Source organism: Crotalus tigris, unplaced genomic scaffold, assembly GCF_016545835.1.
Source record: "Crotalus tigris isolate CLP2741 ecotype Arizona unplaced genomic scaffold, ASM1654583v1 scf7180000018015.536803, whole genome shotgun sequence".
Taxonomy (NCBI): Eukaryota; Metazoa; Chordata; class Lepidosauria; order Squamata; family Viperidae; genus Crotalus; species Crotalus tigris.
The window spans coordinates 273,436-300,252 of NW_024096777.1; the positions used below are offsets into that span (position 1 = coordinate 273,436).

A 26,817-nucleotide genomic window follows, 5' to 3' on the forward strand; every position below is an offset into this window, starting at 1 on the left:
AACCTTGGAAGGATGGAAGGCTAAGTCGACCTTAAGCTCAAATTTGAACTTCTGGCAATGGGCAGAGTTAGCCTGCAATACTGCATTCTAACCACAGTACCACCACTATTCTCATTAAATACTTAGCAAATGCAATTATAATAACTTAAATATCTTTATTATAGTATTACAATACCTATAATGTATACTAGTTTATAATATTTTCAGTAAAATAAATTTACTTCATAGATCCTGCTGTTTAGTTGTTCAAAGCAACTATTAATCATGAGATTGTCATTGTACCTAGCTTGTCTTGACCGATATTGAAAAAAATTAAGCAACATCAGGTCTTGTGAGTATGTACGCGAAAGAACATCAGGGCATCCCATGTAGATTAAGGTTAGAAAATATTTTCTAAAAATTCAAAAGCAGTGAACTTCTATATTTGTTCTAAGGAAAGAACATCAATTTGGGAGCGAAGAAAACTCAACGGAATTTTTATATTAGTTTCTTGTTCTAACTAACATGGACAGAAGCAGCTGATTCTAATGGTGGAAAGTCCATGAATAAAAACACGAAATAATAATAAATACAAATATCCTTTCAATCTAAAATGTGTTGTCTAAGATACTTGTAAAAGGACATATCCAAGAAATGCTGGCAGGAAAGATCTAAAAATCACATATTTTGAAGATCTAATATTCAGGAAATTTGTCTAATTGCAGTGTTCCTCCTGCATTTTTATTTTAAAGGTAATTCATAATCCCAGGAGTTTAATTCTCAAAACTGCTGCAATAAAACACATATTCAAAAAAATGTATTCAAGGATTAAAGGGCCACGGTGAGCAAAAAAGAATCCCCTTTAAGAGGAGACTGTCTGCCCCAAACTACAGGATCCTTTTTTCTGCTTCTTTTCCGTTCAAAGCCAGTGGAGGGGAAGAACAATTTAGCCCAAACTGCATAGGGCACTGGGTCAGGGATGCTGCAGTGCAGGCATGAACAAAGACATGCTCCTTCTTACATAGTTTATGTAAGGCTTGAGGCAGTTCTGATGCTTGATAAACATTATTTCTTCCCACTTACCCCCATGCTCCTATTTGCCTGCTTCCCTCTCTTTTGTGATATTGCCACAGTGTGTTTCTAGAGGCCAGTGCCCATAAAGCTCCATAGTTTACTTTTATACTGAGAGGTCTCTTATCTTTGGGCCAGTCATCATCTTTAAGTTTAAGTTATCTCACAAGGGGGTGGGAGATACAGTAGCGCAGAAAAAACAAAAGCGTGTTGACTTGAGTGCCAGTAAGAATGGGAAAGCATATTAACATCAATGGCTCAGCAAACTGGATTATAGTTTCAGATACTGAACCACCTTTATTGCTCTGTATGTGAAAGATACAACATTTCTCCTTATTGTCGTCCTCCTTCAAAATACGGACTTTTGCAGAGAAGTTCTTTGAATTTATGTTTGAATTTTAACTGTTATAGACAAACAGCTAGTGGAAGTCCAACATTGAAAGGCATTCAAAATGATTCCATTCTGCAATAGTTTTGTCACAGCTGCTGTTTGGAAGATTTTCAAATTCACACTCAGAGGATTGTTGTTGTTTTTGTTGTTGTTGAAAATTATAAGTTACTATTTTAGTGGGATTGTTCTTAAAACTTCCTTCAGTTAACTTTAAATAAGCAACAGTTCCTACTGTTATGGCAGGTAGATAAAAAAAATCTGAGACCTTTTATAGTCCAATCTAATGGAGTTGCAAAAGCTGCAGGACAGATAACTTGCTTAATAGTAAATCAAACTTTCTGTTCCTAGCTTAATAGTTAATGGCGACTCAAAATACTTACACGGACTAATGTATTCTCTCTGCATTGAGACCTCTGGACATAAGATGAGAGATATTTTTAAAATCAAATGAGCATTAATAGAAGAAAATATTTGTAGTTCAGGATTGAACTGTGGAGTCCTTGGTGCTCTCTGAGCTTGGTTGTTTTCTTGCAGACATTTCACTACCTACTACTGTAGGTAACATCATTAAAGCTAGAACTCTGAGAGAGCAAACCCCACTCTAAGAGAGCAAACCCCACTCCATTCTAGCATTGATGACGTTACCTACAGTAATTACGTAATGAAATGGTTGCAAGGAAACAATCAAACTCAGAGACCACCAAGGACTCAACAGATGAATACTTTTATCAAATAATATACATCTTTTAATGTCCAAAAATTAAAATTGAGGCTGCAAATATCAAATAGGTTTCCTTTCAGTGAATATAGTAATTTCCCCCTTAAAAATATCACTCCAGGTATAACTTTGGCTCAAGAGGCCTCAGGCAAGGCTTCAGGAAACATTCTTGTGCATCTTTGATTTCAAAGTACAGTAATATTGTTGTCCTGAAATTTCCTCATTTGCCTGATACATTTAATGTCTATACCTCAACTGATTAAAATAATCAAGGTCTCTATATCGCTCTTGATTTAATGCAATGTGTCTAGTTTGGTGATCTATTTGGTCATCCCTCTATTTGATGAAAAAAAATCACTTTAGTTATCTAAAGATTCAAGGATAATTGATGGCATATTCTGCTGTATTAGAGATTAAAAATGCCTATTATATCGAAAATCCTTGACTGATGCCGGTCAAGACTATATACTCAAGGCCGAACTCTTAAGGCTAAGTCCTTATCAAATAATCACTGTATTACATGCAGTTTTATCTAGGATGTTGTAAAAAAATTACCACATGTATTTCTGTTAGGCAGACACTATAGCCTTAGGCTCAAGCTACATTGATACACAGTTAATCTCTCTGTTTCAGTTGTCCTTTCTAAACAGAATTAGGGGAAAGAGCATTCTATCTATACCACTAAACTATGGAATCCTCTGCCATTAGACATAATGATGGCTACAGTTTTAAACTCTTTTCAAAGGAGACTGGTCAAATTTAGTTGGACTAGTAACAGCTGTTAGTCTTCATCTGCATTTACAATTTTTGAATTCAAGGTAAAATATTTGAAATATCTATATTTCACACATCCTTGCTGGTAAGTTTCCTAAATAGAGACACACATAAAAAAGGTAGAGTTTTGAAGGCACCATCTTAACTTTTGGGATCATTTTTTAACTTTCTTTGGACATCCTTGCTTTAATCTGCTCTAGCCTCAGGGCTCTTTTTATTCTTCTGGGCCTTCTTTTTCGTCACACTGTGAAATATATAAATTAATAACCGGCTGGAAATGAAAACCTCTTTGATGCCTGTCAGATCAGGAGTAGCCAGGAAAGGTTCCTCATAACAAATTCATACTAATTTAAGCCCAGAACAGTAGACAGCATGTTAGTTGAGCAAAACAGGATAGACAATTTTCTGTTGTTTTGCCTTGAAGGCCACTGTTGAATATTTTAGGGCTGCATTTCAGCAGGAATGTGTCTATGGTTAAGGGGAAAGCAGCATGTCCAGAATGAAAAATCCACTCTCTGTTAATATACCGAGTGTTAGAATTAATAACTTCTGTGTTGAAAAAAGCATTTGGAAAAGCTATGGAAAAAGTCAGAACACAAGGGGTTTTTTTAACCCATACTGTAAAATGAACCAAAATGGGATTAGTGGTATAGAACTTGGTAAAATGGATAGGATAATTTGGAAGGAAAAAAAAAACAGTATAAAAAAAAAACATTAAAATAAAACTCATTTTCAAATTTGGAGGAAGACCAGGAATGGCATTCTTGGGATAAAACATTTTGTGTATGAAAAATGGTACTGAATCACACATTCATCAAATGTTTAAAGGAAATAAAAAAAAAATCTGCATCTAGACAACTCCCTAAAATAGCAGATTAGATCTACTATGACCATAATAATTTAGATATTATAGATGTTAAGTGTATGTTATTTCTATCAATTTGCACCATCTGTGTATTGGTGTATGTACTGAAATCACATAATTTGCAAATGTTTGCATCAATTTAAATAATTATGCAAATGTTATAAATAAATTTGTATATCATATGTTAAGATTGAATGGACACTTCCTTACCCTGAATGGTCCTTTATATGAAGTTTATACTAAGAGCATGCATTGTGCTGTTCCCTTTAGCAGTAAGCAGTATTAGAAAGCACAGAAAACATACAGTAGTAGGCAAAATAATTCAAAGAATTGGATAAGAGGGAAAAACCAGCTAAATAAAAAGGAGAATTTTCCATCAGGACATTAGTAGTTAAATCATATATAAGAGAGAATATTGTGGGAAGAGATGGTATTGATTTCCTTTAATAAGCTGTTGAAATATTTAAATCAGAAGTAAACCTATTTATATATTCTTATGTAGACAAAAATACTATTGATGAAATTGGCTCTAAGAAGCAATTTATGGATATAAAGCTAAGTGATGCTTCGCTCCTTGATCAGTTTCCATCTGTTGTTTCTTGTCCTGCCCTCTGATGCTTTGGAAAATAGGTTGACGCCCTCTTCTTTATGCCAACCCCGTAGATACTGGAAAACAGCTATCATGTCAACCCGTCTTTTCATTAAACATTTCTTATTAATTACTTCATTAATATGGTCTTTTGCTAGATGCAGGCATCTTGAGTGATCTGGGATATAGTTTTGAACAGTATTGACCCTAATCTTTAAGACTTTTGCCCCAGTGAGCTATGATCTATACCTACAGATGACAACTTAATACTGTCCACTAACACCCCGAGAGGTAGATATTAGCCTCCATAATTGATTCAAAGCTTCCTAAGTAAGTAGGTGAACCTTGGGTAGCTGGGCATAATGGAGATGGTACCCCATCCACATCTGGAATTCATCTCACACAAAATAGAAGGTATTCAAGTATCGGTCTATTTTGTGAATATTTCTATTTTTTATTTAAAAGCACAAACTTCACTCTGAAAAAAACTGAGATTATCACCTCTAACTTTCCTTTACACATGCTTGTCTGCAACATTCCTTAATGCACTACTGTTTCTATGCAACTTTTTCTAATGTAGGCTTTCATTCTTTCTGCATTTTTCTATGCAGTTTTTAATTGCCCATTCTGAGATGCATCTTTTAAAATATCCCCTTATTTATTTTTTTCCTTACTCCCTCTATTTTTGTTTACTCATTTCTTTCTCCCCACTTCTTCATTAAGTTCATCACAAACCTACAACACTGCCCTTTTCCCAGCAAAATTGCTTATATGATTTTGGAAGTCTATAAGATTCTGAAGGCAATGCATGAATTGGGCATGTGTTTCCATCACTTAGCCATTGGGGCTGCTTTAGGAAACCATGTTTGCTTCTATTACTCTCAGAGCTTTGCCAGGATTGTTCCTATATACCTTTTGTGCTTGGCAGTGCTATTTTGGCTACATATGTCCTCCTTGTAAAGTTGAGAAATATATTTATATATATTTTAACCCCATAATAAATATTTATCTTATAATTTATATACTTGTAAATTTTTCGGGTGCATTAATGTAACTTTTTCCCTCTCTTCTTCTTCTTCTTCTCTCTCTCTCTCTCTCTCTCCCATTCCTTTCATTGGTTATAATCATGATACTAAAAAAACATTCTGTTTAGGATATCTGTCAAAAGATACTCATTCTTTCTATAGTGATCTGGGATCCAAATGCAGCTCTGTACTCAGTTAATGAGAGATAATCTCTCTACTTAAAATTTATTAATTTTTTTGAACAAAAGTAAATTATATGTTTTGTATCAATTTTATAACAATATTTTAGAGAACTAGATGTATAGAATCACTGACCAAATAAATAATATTGAAGGAGCTCATACTTGTTTGTCTAGAGCAGACATGTCAACACAAGGCCCGGGGACCGGATGCGGCCCGCAAAGTGGTTTCATGTGGCCCGCGAAGCCATCCTGGAAACATTGAGGGAACAGCCCCCTCTGCCTTGGCCCTGGCCCAATGTACAATTTTGTGTTGGCCATCTATGCTGAAACTCATTCAGTCTTAGCTCCACAAGGCCATCTGGAAACAGCGAGGAACCAGCCCCTGCCACATCGGCCCTGCCCCCTGGGTGCATGCTGGAGAGGTGTCACTCTTTGTGAGGAATGAAGAAATGCACCATCGCCTGGAAGTGGCCAGCAAATGGCCCTCGCCTACTTCACCTATACGGCTTGATGGGCTCCAGGGAAGGGGTTTTGGCAGGCAGCGGGGCACTCTCCTCACAGTGCCAAGAGGCTGAGCTGGGCGGCACGAATCCAAAAAGAAATGCAAGGCCGCCCAGCTCCCAGCCTGTCTGGTTTCAGCAGGCAGCAGGGCCCTCTCCCCACAGCGCCAAGAGCTGAGCCAGGGTGTGTGAATCTGATGAGAAGTGCAATGCTTCCTAGCCCCCAGTCTGCCCAGTTTTAGCAGGGAGCAAGGAGTAAAGCTGATGAGCTTCACCTCGCCCGGCTCAACTTCTCAGCTCTGTGAGGAGAGCACTCCGCTGCCTGCCAAGACTGGGCAGGCTGGGGGCTGGGCGGCATTGCACAGGTAATGTTGACTCTCATGCTGCTCATGGCATCCCATCTTCCAGAGCCCACCAAGCCAGATATGTGAAGTAGGTGAGAGCCATGTGCTGGCTACTTCCAGGTGATGGTGCATTTCTTCATTCCTCACAAAGGGTGGCACCTCCCCAGTTGTGTTTCTTGCCTGTTTTTCTCCCTCCCTCCTCTCATATATTTTCCCACCACTCTGTACTTAGGATGGAAGGAAGGAAAGAAGGAGAGGGAGCATCTGAGGGAACTCCTGCTTTAGTCCTGCCCTGCTGCCCTTTCACCATCCCCTTGCTCCCTCCTCCTGGCCTATCCTGGGGATCTATCATCCTATTGCTAAGGAAGCTTTGGATACAAAGCTGGGTCTACTCCCATGGAGAGGGAATGGGCCCCTCTCTGACTTTGCCCCCGTACCCATCATGAGCAACTTGGCTAAGGAGAGCAAGCACAGCAGCAGCAGCCTTGAGGAGGAGATAAGTGCAGTTGGGCGCCCCCTTGGGGAAATGAGGCTGAGCTTGGTGCTGCGGGTGCTCAAGGGCCAGGCTGGGCATTTGACCTTTGCAGCCCGCACCACCATCCAGCCCCCCCACATGGCCTGAGAGGAACAGTGAGGCTCCTCCAGTGGACCATGCCTTGGCCCTTGCCCTGGTCCTACCCCCTTCTGCAGAGACCCTCAGATCTGTCCCAGTCCTGCCCAGGCCCCCAGAGCCACCATTGATGCAAATGAAGTAGAGCTGGCCACGCCCACCCAGTAGGCCACACCCATTCCATCCACGTCCATCAAGTAGGCTGCACCTACCTGGCCTCCCAAGGGCAACCGCAGTGCTGATGCGGCCCTCAATGAAATTGAGTCTAGAGTGTTGGAAACAATATAAAAATAACATGTCCATGGTGTATAAACACATCTTGCTAGTCCATTATGCAACCTATTCTTCAGTTTTGTTGAATAAAAATCTGTTTGAAGAGTAAGACCAAACACATTTGCAATTAAATCTCTGATATAACAGTTTCAATGCTCATTAAGCATTATGCTATTATCAACACTAACCTTCTGTTTGCAAATTTTTCTGTGGGGGGGGGAAGTTGTTTTTCCTCTATCCATGAATTTCCAAATCTCTTAAATGTTTTCTAGAAGTCTTTTCCAAGAAATGTTTACTTTAAATACAGATAAATTGGCTAAGGTTCTATGGAGTAAGCTGGCAATAGGTTGTTCCAGGTATTCTACAGGAATAATGAAGATTCCATTTTATGTTTACAATGTTGAAGTGCTAAAGTCCATGGTGTTTGAAGATGGATTGTGCAGTGTAAAGAACCCATTTCAAGAAATATGATGATTTGAATGACAATAGATTTGTATGGAAAACACTATCTGTTTTAAATTATTGTATATTTTAAAAATAAAGTATAAATTTAGAAAGACAATTATAATGCTAGAAATATTAGCATAACATAATAATACAGCCGGACATATTTTAATCTGCCACTCAGATAACTATTTTTTTTTGTGGAAGAGTACATACTATATAGCATATTTAACATATCCAAAATATGTAAGGAATCAGATTAGAGAAAGTAATATTTATTTATTTTATTTATTAAATTGTTATGCTGCCCATGTCCCTTATTAGGTGACTCTGTCTGGCTAGAGCCTTCAAAAAGTCTGCAATCCTAACATAAATTGAGAATTTCTTTACCTATTGTCTCCTTATATGTGTATGGTATTAAAGACAGAGATAAAAATCTTTATATTCTTAAATTGTATGGTATATGATATATAATATACCACATGGTAATTCCAAATTCATAAGTGAGTCAGTATTCTGAATCCATCTCTTAGGTGATGAGAAGTGAGCAAAGAATATTGAGATTTATGTGGTAAGGGAAGAAAGCACGAATTAAAACTAAATTGGACTTCCAGATTGGAGACTTTATTATCAAGCAGCCATCTTGCTTTGTCTTAAAGAATGGTAATTACCTTTCTTACACTAGCAAAGAATGCTGCATGTGGCATAGGTAAGACTGAGGCTGTAATCAACTTTCTCTATTCTAAAAAGCTGTGACAGGTGGCACAATTCAGTATCTATGACCAGAGCATAAAGTAGATTATGACTTGGAATTTAGGATCAGTGTATGGTAAAGAGCAGGAATAAAATTATTGGAAGAAAAAAATATTTGTTCAGTTAATAAAAAATAAAAACAGTGTTTTAGATCTGAATGAAGATAATCTTGTGCAATTGTGCACTGATGTAGAAGGGAAGCTGAATTATAATTATAAATGAAAGAAATCAAATGTAGTGTATGTCAGAAAGTATGAATTGATGCCATCTAGATCAGTGATCCCCAACCCTTCTGGCTCCACAAATCAGCAGCAGTGGCAATAGGGGGGAAAGGATGGGTTTGCATGCGCAACCTAGCTCTCGTGCATGTGTAAATGAAGCTTTATGAACTTGCACACTGTTTGCACTGCCCAGTTCCCAATGGGCTGTGGACCAGTACCAGTCCTTAGCTTGGGCCTTGGGGACCTTTGAGCTAGATTGTTCCTATAGTGTATGATAATAGAAATTCATATGTTGATAATTACATCTTATGCTGCAGTAATTAATAACAGAGAAGGCAGAATATAGAAATAGACTAACCTTTGGAAGACTGAAGAACAACTGAAAAGAATGACTGTCATTGAGAAATATCAGCTTCTTTCAAATCTGTGGTTTACACACCAGTCCATCCATGCATATACATAAAATAGTAATGAATCAATAAAGTATGTTTAATTTGGTTCCTTATGAATTAGTGAAACATAATGGTAAAAGGTTCTGAATGTGGGTCAAATCATATTTTGGCAGTTTCGGGGGGGATCTTAAGAAAAATGGACAAGGAAGAAAAAGCAAGAAATGAAAGAATGGAAATGAAAGATATATGGTTGGAAGAGAAAGTACAGCTCTTGTCTCAAAAAAAATAAAATAAATAAAAGATAGATTAATCTCCCAACACAGTGACTAGAAAGAGGATGTAGGTACTGCTTAGAACAGAGTAAAATAACTTAAGTCTCCATCAGTGGAAATATTTAAAAATATGCTTGGTAGAATAACAAAATTTAAATTGGTTATGGATGAGAAAAAAAATCAGTTGAGAAACTATTTTTGAAAAAACACGAGGAAAGAAACAAATAGTTTAATGTGGTGTTTTTCAAACTTGAACATTTTATGTGTGGACTTCAGAATCTCCCAACCAGCATGCTGGGGGTTGAAATCCACTCATCTTAAAATGACCAAGTTGAAAAACACTGGTTTATGTATAGATAGAAAAGATAATTGCAAAGAATGCAGTAAAGAAAGCAAAATATATATAAACTGAAAACGTAGGGATAGAAATGTATAGGATACATGCATAGCCATGGTGTTGGCATAACCTCTACTCAGCTATATTTTCTTTTCTCTTTGTTCATGCCTTCATCTTCTTTCACCTTATTCATTCTTATTAGTTTTCTGCATTTGTCTAACTTTGCTTTCTCCAAAAGGGAATAACATGATTGGTACATACATGTATTTGAAGGTGCTGCAGCGTAAAGTGTGATGTAAAAACATAAGTAGCCATGCTGGATCAGATCAAGGCCTATATCAATTCAATCACTTGTTTCTACAGCAGTCAATCAGATGTTTCTGAGGTGCTTACAAGCAAGAGACAAACAAATTGCCTTCTTCCTCTATGCAACTCCTACGTGGAATCCCTCCAAAACCATTCATGTTAATGACCACCCTGGTAATGAATTCTACAGGTTTATTTATTTATTTGTTCAATTTCTATAGCTGCCCATCTCAGTAAATGACTCTGGATGGTTTACAATTCAGAATATATATTACAATTATTATTTTTTTTAAAAAAAATTCAAAACAATACAATCAGTAAAGAATATATATATATATATATTTGTTTTCTGAGGTTTTCGCGGGTGTTTGTATGTAGGTCTTTGGTTATTCGGGTTTTCTCCCACGTAGAATTGGAAGTGTCTTGGCGACATTTCGACGAAGTCTCATTCGTCATCTTCAGGCTGGTGCTTTCAGCTTTGCTCCTGGAAGCACAAAGCCGAAAGCACCAGCCTGAAGATGACAAATAAGACTTCGTCGAAACGTCGCCAAGACACTTCCAATTCTACGTGGGAGCAAACCCGAATAACCAAAGACCTACGTACATACATACATACATACATACATACATACATATATAGTGTGAAGAAATGGTTTCTGTGATTATTTTATATGTCTTTCCATTCTACTTTATAGGATTGTCTCAGGTCCTAGTATTTTGAGAGTCAGAAAAAAAGGATTCCCTAGCTACTTTCTCCATGCCATGTGTAATTTTATTCAGTACATTTCTATCTTTTCCCAGTCATCCTTTTTCCATGTTAAAAGTTCTTTGCCTAACCTCTGTGCATTTGCTTATAGAAAATACTCAACTGAAGGTAGACACTATTTTCAAAACTATGTTCCCTCACCCTGACTCTAGATAGGTGACACATGTGGATGGGATTTCTCCTTGCATTGATTTAACAGTTGTTAGACTAAGAAAAGGAACTTGGCTAGGTACTGTAGTAATATTTTTTTTTTTAAAAAAAAATGTGACATGAATCCATTTGCTGGCCTGAAGGATGAATTCTTATTATTTCTTTTCACTATTCATGTTAAAAAATCTTTGCCTGCTTGTTTTGAAGGTTATTATAGGTTAAATAAATAGCACAGCCAGTATTCTGTTTGATGTATTAGGAAGCTTGTGTAGTTTTGCTGACTGCGCCAGAGAAAGAAGAAAATAGTGTGAGGTTACTTTGGTCTATCAGTAAGTAAACTGACAGTGACCTTCTATTTGCTCATAACCCAGAATTCTTATTTCCCTCCTGAAATTTTCCTCTCAATATTTTTTAGATGTTACATATTGAGCAGATTTTGGTTGGTTCTATAATAGGAGATGTCATCACCACTGAAAATTGTCTGAGCTGAAGAATAAGAAAACACTCTTAAAGCTTTCCAGAATGAATAAAATATTTTATTGAAGAAAATAAAATCTATACACAGTAGTTATATAGAAATAAACAAAAATCCACAACACCCAGACCTTCATTTGGGATGATGTTAAGATCAGAGTCTACAAAAGCAATAAGGCAAGCTGTACCACCCTTGCCTGAAAAAATATTCATACTAATCTGGTATTAGGATGAGTTTGTACACATTTTATCAGTGACCTAAAGTCTAACACATGATCTTATGTTTGCAAGCTTTATTTGCAAGTACGTAAAAGGCAGCATAGTACAAAGTTATCTATTGTTTTTCAAAATGTAGTGAAGTAATCATGTCTCATAGGCTTTGGGGTTATAGATGGTCAATTTATATCCTTCTTTCATTTTTTCCCCTTTACTCTGATTTGGTCTCAAAACCAATACAAGCAGATTTAGTGAAAAGAATTATCCCCAGAACTCACAAGAATCAGTCCAGAAATCTGATTTACACTGGAAAATATTTCCTATACAATCATATAAAACAGTGATAGCAGTTTCTCCAAGCTGTCTAATTTTTTTCTAGTATATTTCAGCACTTTTACTCAATGGACCTTTCTACCTCTTTGGAGGACTGATGCTAAGATATAATAGTGCTCTTTACATTCATGAAAGTTTTAATCTGTACTTGAAATCTATATCATTTGAAGGTTGCAAAACACCAAGTCCAGCTCGCGATTGATCCAAAGAAGGGCACTTTACATTGTTGTCAATTAGTTCCACTTCAAAATAGAAAAGCAAGAAACTCAGAAATTGTTTGATTTCATTAATAGCAAATAATCTTCCAGGACATTTTGCCAATCCTGTTCCAAATGGCATATAATAATATTTTAATTTGTGACCATTACGATAGAAAGTTTTTTCTTCTCCATTTTCTCCAAGATAACGATCAAATTTGAATGTCTGTAACAAAATTCAAAACAGTGTATGTGCTAATTCAGCAACCTTAAGATAATTTAAGAGTTGCAAATGAAAACTGTATGTGCATTCTTTTTTCTGATGATTTGGAAATCAATTGCTGAATACTAGCCAGATAAATTAAATATGATAATATATTTTATAATATTAAACAACTTTCACATAAAATATTGGATAAAATGTTGGAAATATATAAAAATTTCAGATCAAATTAACACTTTAATATACTTTAAAACGGCACTTTGAAGTGGGAAAATCTTGGGTGATGAAATAAGCAATAAACTCTGCTTCCTTTTTTTTAACCCAGTGAGTAGCCATAGCCTTGATATTTTGCATTTAGTTTGTCACTTCTAATGTTATCACTGTCTATAGATATAGATATTTTTTCCTTTGCTTTCTACTTATTACAAAAATTCTTTAGGGAGTAAGTTTTTTCCTCCTTATCATTAATAAGTATGGATCCAAAAGCAACAATCATTCTCTTTCAATCTATATATATATTATTTATTTATTTATTTATTTATTTATTTATTATCCCTCTATGATTTTAATCAATAGCTCATGGTGGAAACCCACATTAATACTCCTTCCTGCTAGTTTCCCAACAATTAACTATATGAGATGGGTTAGGCCAATGATGGCGAACCTTTTAGAGACCGAGTGCCCAAAACCCGGATCTGCACCTCCCCCCACTCCACCTCCCGCCCACCCCACTCCATCCCCGTGCCCCGCACCCCGCACCGCCTCCACGGCCTGCCACAGATCACCCAGGTGGCCCAGCAGTGCCATGGCAGCCCCCCTCCGCCTGCGGCACACAGCATCAACTGCACGCAACGGGGTGTGACGGTGGAGTTTTGTCTCCACTGCCCAGCTGCCATGTCCTTGGCTGTGCTGCTCTGCATGGGCCGCACTTGGGGGCAACTCTCCTCTGGGGGGGCTGCTAGTAAGAAGAGGGAGAGGCGGGGCTGGAGCAACAGCAGGGGGGCCACAGAGAGGGCTCTGTGCCACCTCTGGCACACATGCCATAGGTTCACCACCATTGGATTAGGTTGAAGGAGTGTGACTGGTCCAAAATGACCCAGCTGGCTTTCTTGTCTAAGGTGGCCCAAGAATTAACAATCTCCTGGTTTCTAGGCCAGCACTTTTACCACTACACCAAACGTTCTCTCTCTCTCTCTCCCTCCCTCCCTCCCTCCCTCCCCCCTCTCTCTCTCTCCATACATATATACACATGCATTATCATTTAATTTTAACTTTCATGAAAATTATGAGCTTCTGGGGAATAATGGCAGATTAAATATGGATCCATATGAATGAAACTGCCGGATATGGGGGGGGGGGAGAAGCCTGTGAATGCATTGGCTCCTTGGAACTCCTTTCCAATCAAGGAGAGGGCTCAAATTACTCACAGGTTTGCTTTATACACAAGCTCCCCACAAAGAGATAGCAACATAGTAATCTCCTGCAGATTTGAGAGTCCTGGGAATCTGTGGAAAATCATCATACCTAAGCCATGGTTTGGCGCCTTCAAAAGCACCCTGGATTAAATCCTATTAATAGGTAACCTATTATCTTTCTTAACTACTCTAGGAAGTTACCTGCTTGGTTATTAATAATCTTCTGAACGCTAGATTTATCATGCTGGGAGTTTCCTTGTATCCTAGATTAATGAAGTTTTATTTAAATTTAAGGAATAAAAAGAAAAAAAACTTTTGAAAATAGCAAAAAGGGGACTTGGGAAAGTTAAAGGCTAGATGGACTTGAAAGAATATTTCCCGTGGGATATTTAAAATGGTATGAAAGAATATATGAAGTTTCTTTCTTTCTTCTATATCTTTGCACTTTTTCTTTACTGTTTATATTTTTCTTACTTTGTATTTGTATTCATCTTTGTATTGTACACTTTAGTAAAATTATCACCCAAAAAGATTATTTGGCAGCTAATTATGGTATTTATGGAATCTGTCTTACTATATCCAAAGTAGTGTGCTGTACATTAACACTTTCTACCTATGAACATGGTTTGTTTAATAACCTCAGGATAGAATGGTTATTTCAGTCCATTTCTTTCCCAGTAGTTTATCAACGTTGGTAAAACATAATGTCTTAGGAAACTAAAACTGAAATAATTATTGGGGTGATATTTAAACTGATTAATTATATAATTACAAATGAAAAGTATTAATGCACCTAATTGTTGCTAATACTAAGGCAAAGATGGAGCCTGGACAAATACTGATATTATTCTGCCTATGATATTAAGTTCTTACCTGTGGGAGAATTCACTGAACAAAACCCAAATTGTTTTATAATATAGAATTATTTCTTCCTGTTAGTAGTCTGGCAAACTGTTTTGTTGGAAAACTCACCAGTGGATCAGGATAGATTTCAGGATCAAGATGCAACAGCTGGGGATAAACAGCTATGATGTCATCTTTGCGGATATTGTAGGAATCACTGCCTAATTGCAAAATGAAATCTTTCTTTGCAACTCGGACTGTCAGGGATGCACTGGAGAGTCTTAGTGCTTCTTTTATAATGCTGTCTATGTAGAGAAAGTAAAAATGAACTTTCACCTAAATGTAAGATAAACAGCTGTGCTACTATATTGATATTAAAGTCAAACCTGATCCAGTAAAAATGAAAACACAAAATCAATGCATGAATTGTTGTTCCAGCCAAGCATACTATATTTCATCATTAGAGCAAGATTAAGACTATTATCCAGCTGATTTGTTCTGATGATTAGTGGTTTCTAAATTCTAGCAGATGGGAGTTCATATATTTCAGTAAAAGTTAACCAAGCATACCTAATATAGGCATGTCATCCAGCTGTTTTTGATTCAAGCAAATGGGTTTCCTGCTTGTACAGATCTTTTCGCCAGCATCTTTTAGCACTCGTTCTGCCTCTTTTGTAGCTGCTTTCATTGCACTGAGATTCCTGAAAGAGAAAGACACAGTGACATCACAATACAAATATTCACGTTATTTTATTTGTTTATTATTAATCATCTGTGTTGTCCATCTTGCCAAGGCGATGCTAGACATTAGTCTAAGCCATACAATGAACATCAATAAAATGCATTATTACAGTCATTGTGCCCTATCCTTAGAAATAGCTCCAGGTTGTGTTGAGTTACAGGCAGACCTTGCCCAGGATAATCATATCTTAAATAACCAAGATAGGAAGTATGGCCATTGGCAACATTTCTCTCTTGACTCAGCTATGAAAATGTGGTTGCATGGTTCAGTTTGCCTATGGAAGTATTCTATCTACATTCTGTCTATGATCAGCTTTATTGCTTTGCATTTTACTTTTCAGTCTTAGTATCTCACTATCAAAATGTATTCTGAAAGTTTGTTTTTAACCTCATATATTCCAAAAAGGACACAATTGAGAAGGTATCTCATCCTAAGTACTGGAGACTCAAGCATCATAACCTGGAAGTTGGCATGTTGTAACTTTAACAGAACTAAATTTATATTTCTGCAGCAATTATACCTAAACAAGTCACACAATTATTATATGGTATGCAGTTCAGTCCTTTTACAACCCTTAGAGCATATTAAACCATTCATTTATGTTTATTAGGATTCAGTTCAGTTCTCCAAAACGTGTCCCTAATGCAATTGTGAAGCCTAAAGCTAATAGTCCAAGTATTAAGGCCCAAATCTGGACCATGACTCCAACTTTGTGGTTCAGAATCATGTCTAATCCTGCAGAGCTAGTATTTCTGATGATGATAGAAAACTACCAGTCTTGTTGGAATCAAACTTCTATGGAGGTATTATGTAGTTTCATCCTTTTTCCTGAATACATAAGCCAATTAACCCTTATGGAAGTCAGATTAAAGGTGAACGGATCAATTGGGACCATGTATCATCAGAATAATCTCACCAGTGTTCCTAAATTTTATTGCCAAATGTTAGGATGCTGCAAGCATCCGTTATAACAGATGTGCAACATCACGTGACGTGTCCCAACGTATCGTGACTTTTTTTCCATTGCTGAAATGGGGTGGGTGCGGTTTCGGCATGATGCATCCGGCCCATGGGCCGGCAGTTTAACACCCCTGCATTATAGTGTATTTACCCAATCTAATTCTGAGCAAATATAAATGGCCTTTTTTAGAGTTCATTTTAATTCTCTTCCTTTTGTAATATTGGTTTCATGAGACTCTTTATCTTCAGAGAGGATTTCTGGCCATCATGGAATTGGCAAATTAAGATTCTCTGGTTCAGCCTTTCCCAGCTGATGTCCCCAAATCCTAGGATAACAAATCCTGAATTCCTGTCCAGCAAAAGCTTTGTAAGAGTTCTGATTTAAAGTCATTAGGTAATATTGGTTTGGAAAAGACTTTCCTAGGCTTTATAGCAAAAAATGAAACATATAAATAATGTTTTACAAAATAATACCCTACAGCAGTACATTTGCAAAAGAGCTGGTTGTTCAATTCTTCCCATTTTGAGGATATTTGCACTGCTCATTTATTAACAAACCATATCTATCATGTCTATAGTGTCAGATGCAAAAGACCAGGTCCACATGGTGAAGGTTCAATTTAATTGATTATTGCTAAAAGCCTACGTACAGGAATCATCTCAATGAACATTCAGCATCTGGTTAATAGGTCAACAGAAATCAAGGGAAGGTTGGAGTTTCTCTGTGGCTACATAATGATTCTAGTCTGATCCTTCTTTTTACTTGTCCCCTGACAGTCCTTCTCTATAGAGTTCTAATAACATGCTTTATGAATAGGGTCTGAAATCCAGAAAGGCAGAAGAGAATTGTTAACAAATATCATTAATGTATTTAACAACATTCATCCAGCATATCAACTAATACTAATCTCACCACTTAGTCAACAGTAAATAAACTGACTATAATAGAAATAGTATTCTTGTAGACCACCATTTGTATGAACTCACCTAATAAGATAGAATGAACTCCAAAATGTAGCAGGTATCGTGTTAGCTTGCGATGCCCACAGGATTGCAAGATGTGTCTTTGCTTTACCCATATCATCAAAAGTGGACAATGTATCATTCAAGTACATTCGGAGAGAAATGAGTTCAGAAATGTTTTCTCTTTTTTGAAGGTTCTCATGGAGCAGAGTCTCAGCTAGCTTCTCTCGTGCACTGTAAGCATTTTTAAATAGATGGATAGGAAGACCTGCCACAAGAGCTGGAAAGATTTGATCAAATTCCTTGAAGTGCTCTAGGGCATTGAGAATACGTGCTCTCTGGGCTTGTTGACTAGAAGCAAGGACCTTGTCGTGATGTGTATTAAATTCTGTACCAAAAAGTGTTAAAAACCCAGATTCAAACATTACACGACAGCAGAATTCATAAAGCTTATCAGTGACCCAGTCACTGGAGTTCATTTTTCTTGCACTTGACTCCACCATGACATAATGCAAGTTCTCCATCATAGTTTCACTGAGAAATGTTAAGGCATTACCCTGCAATGTTCTTGTGAAGGTATGGTGCATATTTTCAGTAGTGAATCCATCACTTGGATCAATGCTTGCGTGTCCAAAGGCCTGTCACAAAATATTGAGAATATTAATTGCCACTAATTAATTATCTAATCTCTTCTCCTCTCTTTTCACCCTATTTTGATAGCATTTAACCCACCACAAATCATCTTAAAGATAGAACTGAATGCACTACTTAGAGTTTTGTCTGTCCTGTGCATCTGAAATTGAAAGCACTTTATTTTTTTTCTATAATTTATAAGAGGGAAAGAAAAACTTAGGGAGGAGGTATACTTAAACATACTGCCTACTGATGGATTCTGAGTGTTAGAGTACAGCCATTTAGAATCCCTATTTAGTAACCATTTAAACTCAGGAGATTCATCTACAATAGGAAATGGGTTTACATCCATCATTGGCTTTCTATGCTGGATGAGAAAATGATAGCAAATACTAAATCTGAAACTAATCTAAAACTTATCTTCCAGATTAAAAATCCATCATATTAATGGTTGTCTGTATGGCAGAACAGTTATACTTGAAAATAATTTGCTGTTATTGTATGTATTCTGAACAAAGCAGTGTTTACACTTCTGTTTTCCAACAGTAATCTAAATTACAAAGGTGGGGAGATAAAATTTGACACTGAACTGTGTCTTTATTTGAAAGATATAACTCATCTGATACCGGCCTGCAAGCAAAGATATATTAGGCAAGAGAGCACAAAATTACACCCTGAATCAGTCAGGCCAATCACTAAACTGAGAGTTAAAATCCTACATTTATATTCTTGCTTTATTTGCTTTAAATATGCTGGCATTGATTTATCAAAATCCATAAAGAGAATCAATTTCTATATACATTAAGGAAGATTCTTCTAGGTTGTAAAAGCAGTAGAGGCAGTTTGAAGTACTGAACTATAAATAAGACAAAACAATAATCACATTTAATGTGAAATTTGGTTTCATCCTATTGGGCTTAAAAGCTTGGATCTGAAGAATATTGGGATAGCATCCTTATATTGTGCTAACAATCCCAAACCCCACACCAATCAGTATTTGGTGGCATGGTTTTTAAATTGAGCCCTTCACCCTGCCCACATTTAACAGAAAAAGAACTTAATTATTATAATTATTCTTTTGAAATAGTACCTTTGCTGAAGTTGTAAAATGGAATTTTTTCCAATCCAGATTTCTTCCTTGTTGTATCATAGCATGATAGGAAAATGGATCTGTGAGGAAATGGACATATTTTCCAGCCAATTGGCATGTGAAAATGGAACCGTGCTTCTTTTGTCGTTCCCTGAGGAATTTGAGAGGATCGACCCCAAACTGTAAAGCACAGCCAAGATATGGCAGCATTCCATTCTCCAAAGGTGGCTCCCCTGGATGTCTAAAGAAAGGAATATATATTCATATTTACACAGAGTGTAAATTTACAGTATAAATTAAGGTTTTGCCTTGATGTTTGGTACTTTGCCCTCCCCTGAGGGATAAATCTATTGAGGAGATAGTAGAGAACTGATAAGAACTCAATGATTTGAGTCCAGTCGGGAAGCTTAATATAGCCCCAATAATTAGAATGCCTTAGACCTATTGTAAATAAAATTCAATGAAATCTATTTGCCATGCTAAAGATATCCTTTATAATTTGGGACAGTTTATCTAACCCTTTGAATAAAATGCTGATTCATGACAAAATATGAATCATCTATATATGATTATAATGTCTATACTATACATACATACATACATACCATACATACATATATACATACATATAATACATTTATGTTACTTTCCCATGCATATACAAATGAACAATCAATCATTGTAATCATTGTAACAATTAGTTAATAAAAGTGTTAAACATATAGTTTTTTTTAAAGAAATCTTTAATTAAAAGGAAGGAAAATCAGAATTCATGACAGAACGCTTGAAATAATTTTCCTTACCTTCTTCTTACTCTCAAAACATACCACAAACTACTGCACAATATTATCATTGCTCCCCATGTCAAAAGCAAAGCCAACATGTCAGATAACTATAATAAATTCCAAAAATGAAATGAAAGTCTGAGACTGATACAGGCAATTTCAAAAGGCCACTACTTACATTCAGCAGGGTCACCTATTTATTTCATTGAACTAAAATAACCTATGCAAGCTATTAATTAACTATTTTTGGACAAAATTTCTATGCTTGCATTTGAGGCAAAAGGTTTGTGAAAAAATCGGATTGCACACCTTAGATTTGACCTTGAGCTGATTATCACTTATCAGGAAAGGTCCAAAGTAATCAAAAAAATTACCAACTTATATTAAAGGTCTATCAAATGTGTTTTCATCTATCAAACAGACTTAACAAATACAGTTTATAGTTCAAGTCTTGGCTTTATGTGAATGTCTTGTTTGATGACTTCACACACCCACCATGTTATCTGGAATTTTGCTACCTATTTTTGCCTTAGGCAGCCTCCTCTAAAAGTAGTTGCCCTCCAATTTATTATACTACAATTTAAGTATGTTGGCTGAGAATTCTGGAAGGTGTAGTCTAATATATCCAAGGAAAAAATAGGAAAGGAATCTATCTTTTCCCATTGTAACTGATGAATTTTATCTGATTGACTGCTGCAAGAGTTGTGCCATACTTTAGATTTGATTTATGTCAGTAGTGGTGAACCTATGGCACGTGTGCCAGAGGCGGCACTCATAGTCCTCTCTGTTGGCACATGTGCCGCTACCAGCAACAGGTCCATCAGGCCGCCACCACCGCCCAGAGCAGGAGCCCCACCCAGCACAAAGGAGGTGAAGCAGCCGACTAGCAAGCTCGAGTAGAGGTTACCAACCATTGTCAATTGGCGGACTGGAAGAAAAGGGAGGGGGAAGTATTTTAAATGTGCGTGTGCACGCAGGGGGTGCGAGTATGCATGCATTGCAAATGAGGCGGGGCTAGTGCCTGCATGATACTCACTAGCCCTGCCCCATTCTTGCTTGGTGCAGCACCTTGTATCTGCACCCTGCGGAGCAACGGTGGCTGTTTTTGTGCCTTGCAGCATGGTGGCCCATTTTTGCACCCCTGGTTTTTGCGTGCCCCCCCATGAGGGCATCACAATGCTGATGGGCCCCTGACACTTTGTGATAAAAAGTGGGTTTTGGGTTGCAGTTTGGGCACTCAGTCTCTAAAAGGTTCGCCATCACTGATTTATGTAGTACTCACCTGCAGCTCCTTAAGGCAACTGGACCTTTCTATGGAAGGTTCACAACTGCTTTCTACAAGCAGCATGATACCAGGAAACATGGGCTTGGTTGAGGAAGTTGCAGTCATATGTTTGCATGCTCTCAGACACCTATTTACTTTTGAATCTGAAGTGCTGTCCAATTCAAATTGCTACTTCTTGCAAAAAGATAATAGTTTTGACTTTCTAGATTTCATCCCCAGTCATAGCAAAAGGAAAATAAATTTTGGTAGAAAACTGTTGTATACTATTGGCTTATCACACAAAGTAGTTGCAGTGTAAGTTCATTACAGCTTCAATGCCTCTTTTATAAGGGAAAGAAAGAACTGAAGATGAATTATCTCAAATAAATAGAAATTATATTCTCTCCTTTAGCTGTCTTTCCAAGCTATAGGATTAATATGTATTGTATAGAACATATTCCTAGAATGCAATTGTTGGATGTAGGCTGAAATACTATGACTAAATAAGGGTCAAGGAAAGAATGTTAGATAATATCTGGAGTTTTTTATTTATCCTATCAAATGATATATTTTAAAATGTAAAATTATAAAAACATAAGCATTTAGAATTTCCACTAGAGGGAGCCATAATTTCTATGCAATACTGTAAATAATGAGGAAATACAGCATGTAGAAGGAAAATCTAGTGTTCATCCTTTATAGGTGTTTGGAACACATTTGTTTTCTTTTTCTTTTCCTTTCAAAGTTTTCCAGAAATAATGTGAATGCATGTATCTCTTCCAATCTTTTGGTCATCTTGATAGGAAATCTAGAAAGGAGACAGAACTCTGGAGGTTTTATACTTTTCAGAAGCATTTGTCACCATCTGCCATGGCATTCCTTTAGGGCTGTCAGCTGGGATGGAGTTTAGGACTACTACAGGTTTTGCTTTATTTCTGAGCCACAGAGAAACCAATCAGAGTTGAGAATTCTGAATTGGGTGCCAGCCCCCCTTCTCCCTGATGACTTTTAGTGGGCTTCACACAGATTTGATAAGGTTGGGACTGACTCTTCTATACAACCTGTACATTTATGCATCACAGCAGATTGAAGATGAGATTAGATGGCAGCCAGTGCAGCTGCTACAGCAATAATGGCATTTATAGTTTGTTTCCTGCAAATTCTTTTTTCTATGAGTCATCCTCAATGGCACTACATCCACATGGAGAGAAGTAAGCAGAAGGGTACCACAAGGTTCCATCTTAGGCCCAGTACTCTTCAATATCTTCATAAACGACTTAGATAAGGGAATAGAAGGGGAACCTATCAAATTTGCAGATGATACTAAGCTGGCAAGAATAGCCAAATACCCTAGATCAGGGGTGTCAAACTGCTGGCCCGTGGGCCAGACATGTCATGTGGAAGCCACGCCCACCCCATTGCCAGCAATGGTAAAATAGTCCCAATACGTCGCATGACATCACATGACATCGTGAGTTTGACATTTCTGCCCTAGATGATAGATGAGCCTATGATAGGCTCAAGATCCAGATGGATCTTGACATACTTGAACCTGGGCCCTATCTAACAAAATGAAATTCAATGTAGAGAAAAGTAAAATCTTACACTTAGGCAAGAAAAACCAAAAGGACACATACAGGCTTAATAGCAGTAACTTTGAGAGGGACCTCAATCAATTAAATATGAGACAATGGTGTGCAGCGGCAGCCAAAAAAGCCAATGCAGTTCTAAGTTGCATTAACAAAGGGATTCAATCAAGATCATGTGAGGTACTAATACCACTCTATAAAGCCTTAGTAAGACCACACTAGAATACTGCAACCAATTTTGGTCTCCACACTATAAAAAAGATGTTGAGACTTTAGAAAAAGTGCAGAGAAGAACAACAATGATGATTAGGGGACTGGAGGCTAAAACATATGAAGAACGGTTACAGGAACTGGGCATGGCTAGTCTAGTGAAGAGAAGGATCAGGGGAGATATGATAGCAGTGTTCCAATATTTGAGGGGCTGTCACAGAGAGGAGGGGATCAACCTATTTTCCAAAGTACCTGAAGGCCAGATAAGGAATAATGGGTGGAAACTGATTAAGGAGAAATTCAATCTAGAAATAAGGAGAACTTTTCTGACAGTGAGAACGATCAACCAATGGAACAGATTGTTTTCAGAAATTGGGGAAGCTTCATCACTGGAAGCTTTCAAGAAGAGACTGGACTACCATTTGTCAGAAATGGTGTAGGGTCTCCTGCTTGGGTGGGGGGTTGCACTAGATAACCTACAAGGTCCCTTCCCTCTGTTATTCTATTCTATTCTGGTGTGCCTGGATTCTTGGTCAAGTTTGTTTCATGTATCTTATATCAAGATAGAAAGGATAAACTCTTGAGAGAAGGATAAATTCAAAGATGCAGTCAAACTTCATCCTGAAGTGACTGTAGCACTAATTTTCTAGAATGGCCTCCCATTTGAAATAAAACATACATATATAGATCTTGCTACAGCTAAAATCATACTTATTCATCATGATATATGAGAATCCATAATGTTAAGTCAAATTGATTATTTTTGCTCTTGTAATATTTTCCCACATGAATGGGGAACGTGGTATGCTATAAATATGTCTGTCATATTTTCATCTCACATCCAGATCATGAATGAATCACCCTTACGTTGTTTAACTTAATTGCTTCTGTTTTAAAATAGTTTTCCTATTAAGTCAGCAGATATTCACGGCAGCATTTAAAGGATCATATCTGATGCCCTTTTGTACTAGGGCCGCCCAGCAACAATTTGTTTCTTGTAGTTGATACAGACACTCTCCTCTACGGCCATTTTCTCTTCCTGGAAGAAAGAGCTGCTGTATTGGCAGTTCCCTGCCGTTTCAGTGAAGAACTGAGCAACAGCTGGAGCAAAATAATGTTACAGACCTGGCAATCAAGCATGCTCAGATTGTCAGTTGGGGCTGTGAGTGTGGGAGGAGCTATCTAATAACTAGCTGGGAGTCAACAAAGTAGGAGAGGTCCTCTTACTTTATTGGACAAGTCATCCACTCCCTGGATCAGCTGTTATTCTATATTTGACAGATGCTTTCTTGCCAGATGGTGACATTCAGAAAGGAAGAAAATAGAAAGGTCAGAGACTTCAACCAATGGCTTTACTTAAGAGGGCCAACTAGGATCAGAACACCACCACCTAGTGGTCCAATAGAATAGAAACCAAGAAAGGCAAGATTGGAAGAATAAAAATTCCTACTGGCTTAAAGATGGATGAATATCACTTTGATTTAGCCAGGGGAAAGGCTTGCAACATGTGTACTGTTCTGATATTTTACGTATTTTATAATTATATATTTTGTTCTTAATATATTTTTAACTTTGTACACTGCCTAAAGTTGCAGATAAAAGAGCTACAAATGTTATTTCATAGTAATAAATCTTTTGAAGCAGGAGGTATGCATGATTTCAGACTTGACAGGGCCTTATTTTTTTTTCCCTAGGCCTAGAACCTTGAGGCTGACTAACTGGAGCCATCTAGTACAGGCAACCAGATATAAGAATTAAGGAACGATACCTCTTTGAGCCATGTTCTGTGAATTTTTTGCCACAAAACTTTTAGAGCAAAATCCTTTTCTGGTTTATCACCATTCAAGCATATTGAAGGGGTGGAAAATTAAAGAAAAGCTTTTGATATTATGTGATAAAGAGTACTATTTCTACTGATAGAAATGTTTGAATCATTGCATTGGGTAAGCAATGATGACTACTCGTTATCAAAAATGTTTTAAAAAACCATTTTCTGTTTTATGATCTTATATTAATAATTGGACAGTTTACTAAAAAAGCAAGTTTTTGACCAACTTTTTAAATTAAATCTAGTTGATTCCAACAACTATTCTTAAATATTCCATCAAAATTATATTCTCTCTAAGTCTTATGAAAACATTGTATTTTTAATTCCTTTTCCATATGAATACCATTTATTATTTTTTCTCTACATATACAGTAACGTGATATACTTCGTAACTTGCATGGATCCTGATTTCAAGTGCTGATTCACAAATAAAACCTCTGAAAAGTTAAATTAATTCTCTATTTAATGTTGATGTATATTCTAGTTTTATTTGTTATCAGTATTAAATATGCATTTTATAATGCTATCTTGAATATCTTTGAAAGCTGTTCTATACATTGTAAAGTTTTCAATAAATCTGTAATTATTGTTAGTAATGAGGGACAACCTTGCAGCATAATATTCCTTATAAGATTTAACTACAGGAAATGCACAGTTCCTTTGGTTGCTCATTTCTCACATTACTTCACTCATTTTCTAATATACATTTCCTGTCTATCACTTTTCCAAAAGGGTCATATTTCCCATTCATAGTGATGTAACAGAAAAGAAATAATAATTATTCTATTGTTACATGTTGTAATTGCTTTCCCATTTAGGAGATAGAAGCTATTGCTCTATAAAAAAAATTGTGAGTGTACATGTAATCGTTTGTGGTTAATAATAAACATCGAAAGGATCCATTCACAGATTTTTAAGGACAGCTTGGTTTATAGTGATTCATTCTTGTTCTCCCAAACATGTTTGAAATCTACCACCATGAATGTTCTCTTCAGAACCATGTCAAGAGAATGTATTTATGAATGTTCAGGAACTAATTAAAACAGAATACGGACAAGGTGGCAGTAATGCTGAGATGAATGATCACAATCTCTAGCCCACCATTAGTGAAGAATTTAGCCCTGTTAAGGAGGTAAGAATTATTTCTAGAAATATCTCCCCTCGTTATCTATTCTTAGACATACTGTCAGACTTTCCTATACTCATCCATGGTTCTGACAGCACATTTGATGATTACAGTGAATTTAGCATAGAGCTCCTTTCAAGCCAACTGATAGAAAGCTGCATACAGATTCAGTTACAAACAGTGATTGCAGTCTTAAGTGGCTTGATTCCTGTGCATAAAGTGGCTGAAATGAAGATTATTGTCAAGATTTCCATCCTTTCCTCCATAGACACAGCTGAAGTTTGGGTCCACTCTGACCACAGTTTATGTATTCTTCCTTACCTTTCCCATTCAGGCTAGTAAAACAAGCACCAATCAATTTCCTTCCCAGGTCTTTGAAGACATGTGGTTTCCATGATAGAGTGTGAGTGTCCATCTGCTGAATCTTCTTCATAATGAACACCTGTCTATCTGGTACACCCACCAGTGTACCACTAAAAAGAAGGCAAGGAAAGGCAAGGCCATCATTTTACTATTCTTATGATCACTTGGGCTACAAGAGGAAACCTAGTTTAATACAGAAAATTATAGCTGTTTTAATAGATAATGCATTATTATATTAATATCTTGTTTGATTTATACCCTTGATTTTTGGACTACGTTCTATTGTTAAGAAATAATTTTATTCTAGCAAAATGCAAAATTGCAAAAAAAATGAACAACTTATTTATTTCTTTATACAAGATAATTTTTTTAATCCATAAACTGCTTTCCATATCAACAACAAAAAAGATTCCTTAAATTGATGTACAGCAAAACTTCAGAATTAAAATAAAATCATTTTTGAAATCAAAATTAAATGATGGTTCCTTTGTGGAAGGTGGGGGGGGGGTTTAGACATATGTGTCTCCTGTTCAGAATATTTAACCTTCAAGTTAATTTAAGCTCTGTGAATAGTTGTAGAGTATCACTTAGTAAGGCAGTA

General features: G+C 36.8%; 2 protein-coding genes across 2 annotated transcripts in view; one reads left to right on the top strand and one right to left on the bottom strand.

Annotated features, from left to right (window-relative positions):
• Nucleotides 1–26,326, top strand: part of UBXN2B (UBX domain protein 2B) — a 51,482-nt gene extending 25,156 nt beyond the window's left edge. The window contains exon 9 of the mRNA XM_039346577.1: nt 26,224–26,326. Within this exon, the coding sequence (XP_039202511.1) occupies nt 26,224–26,260 (37 nt within the window). The 3' untranslated portion in view covers nt 26,261–26,326. The remainder of the gene's footprint in view (nt 1–26,223) is intronic.
• Nucleotides 11,254–20,106, bottom strand: LOC120309397 (cytochrome P450 7A1). The gene is made up of 6 exons (XM_039346575.1): nt 19,855–20,106; nt 19,052–19,292; nt 17,353–17,966; nt 15,234–15,364; nt 14,793–14,968; nt 11,254–12,408 (listed from the first exon to the last, which is right to left on the bottom strand). The coding sequence occupies exons 1-6, from the start codon at nt 19,932–19,934 to the stop codon at nt 12,112–12,114; spliced, it is 1,539 nt and encodes a 512-aa protein (XP_039202509.1). The 5' UTR covers nt 19,935–20,106; the 3' UTR covers nt 11,254–12,111.
• Nucleotides 26,327–26,817: the final 491 nt, after the last annotated feature.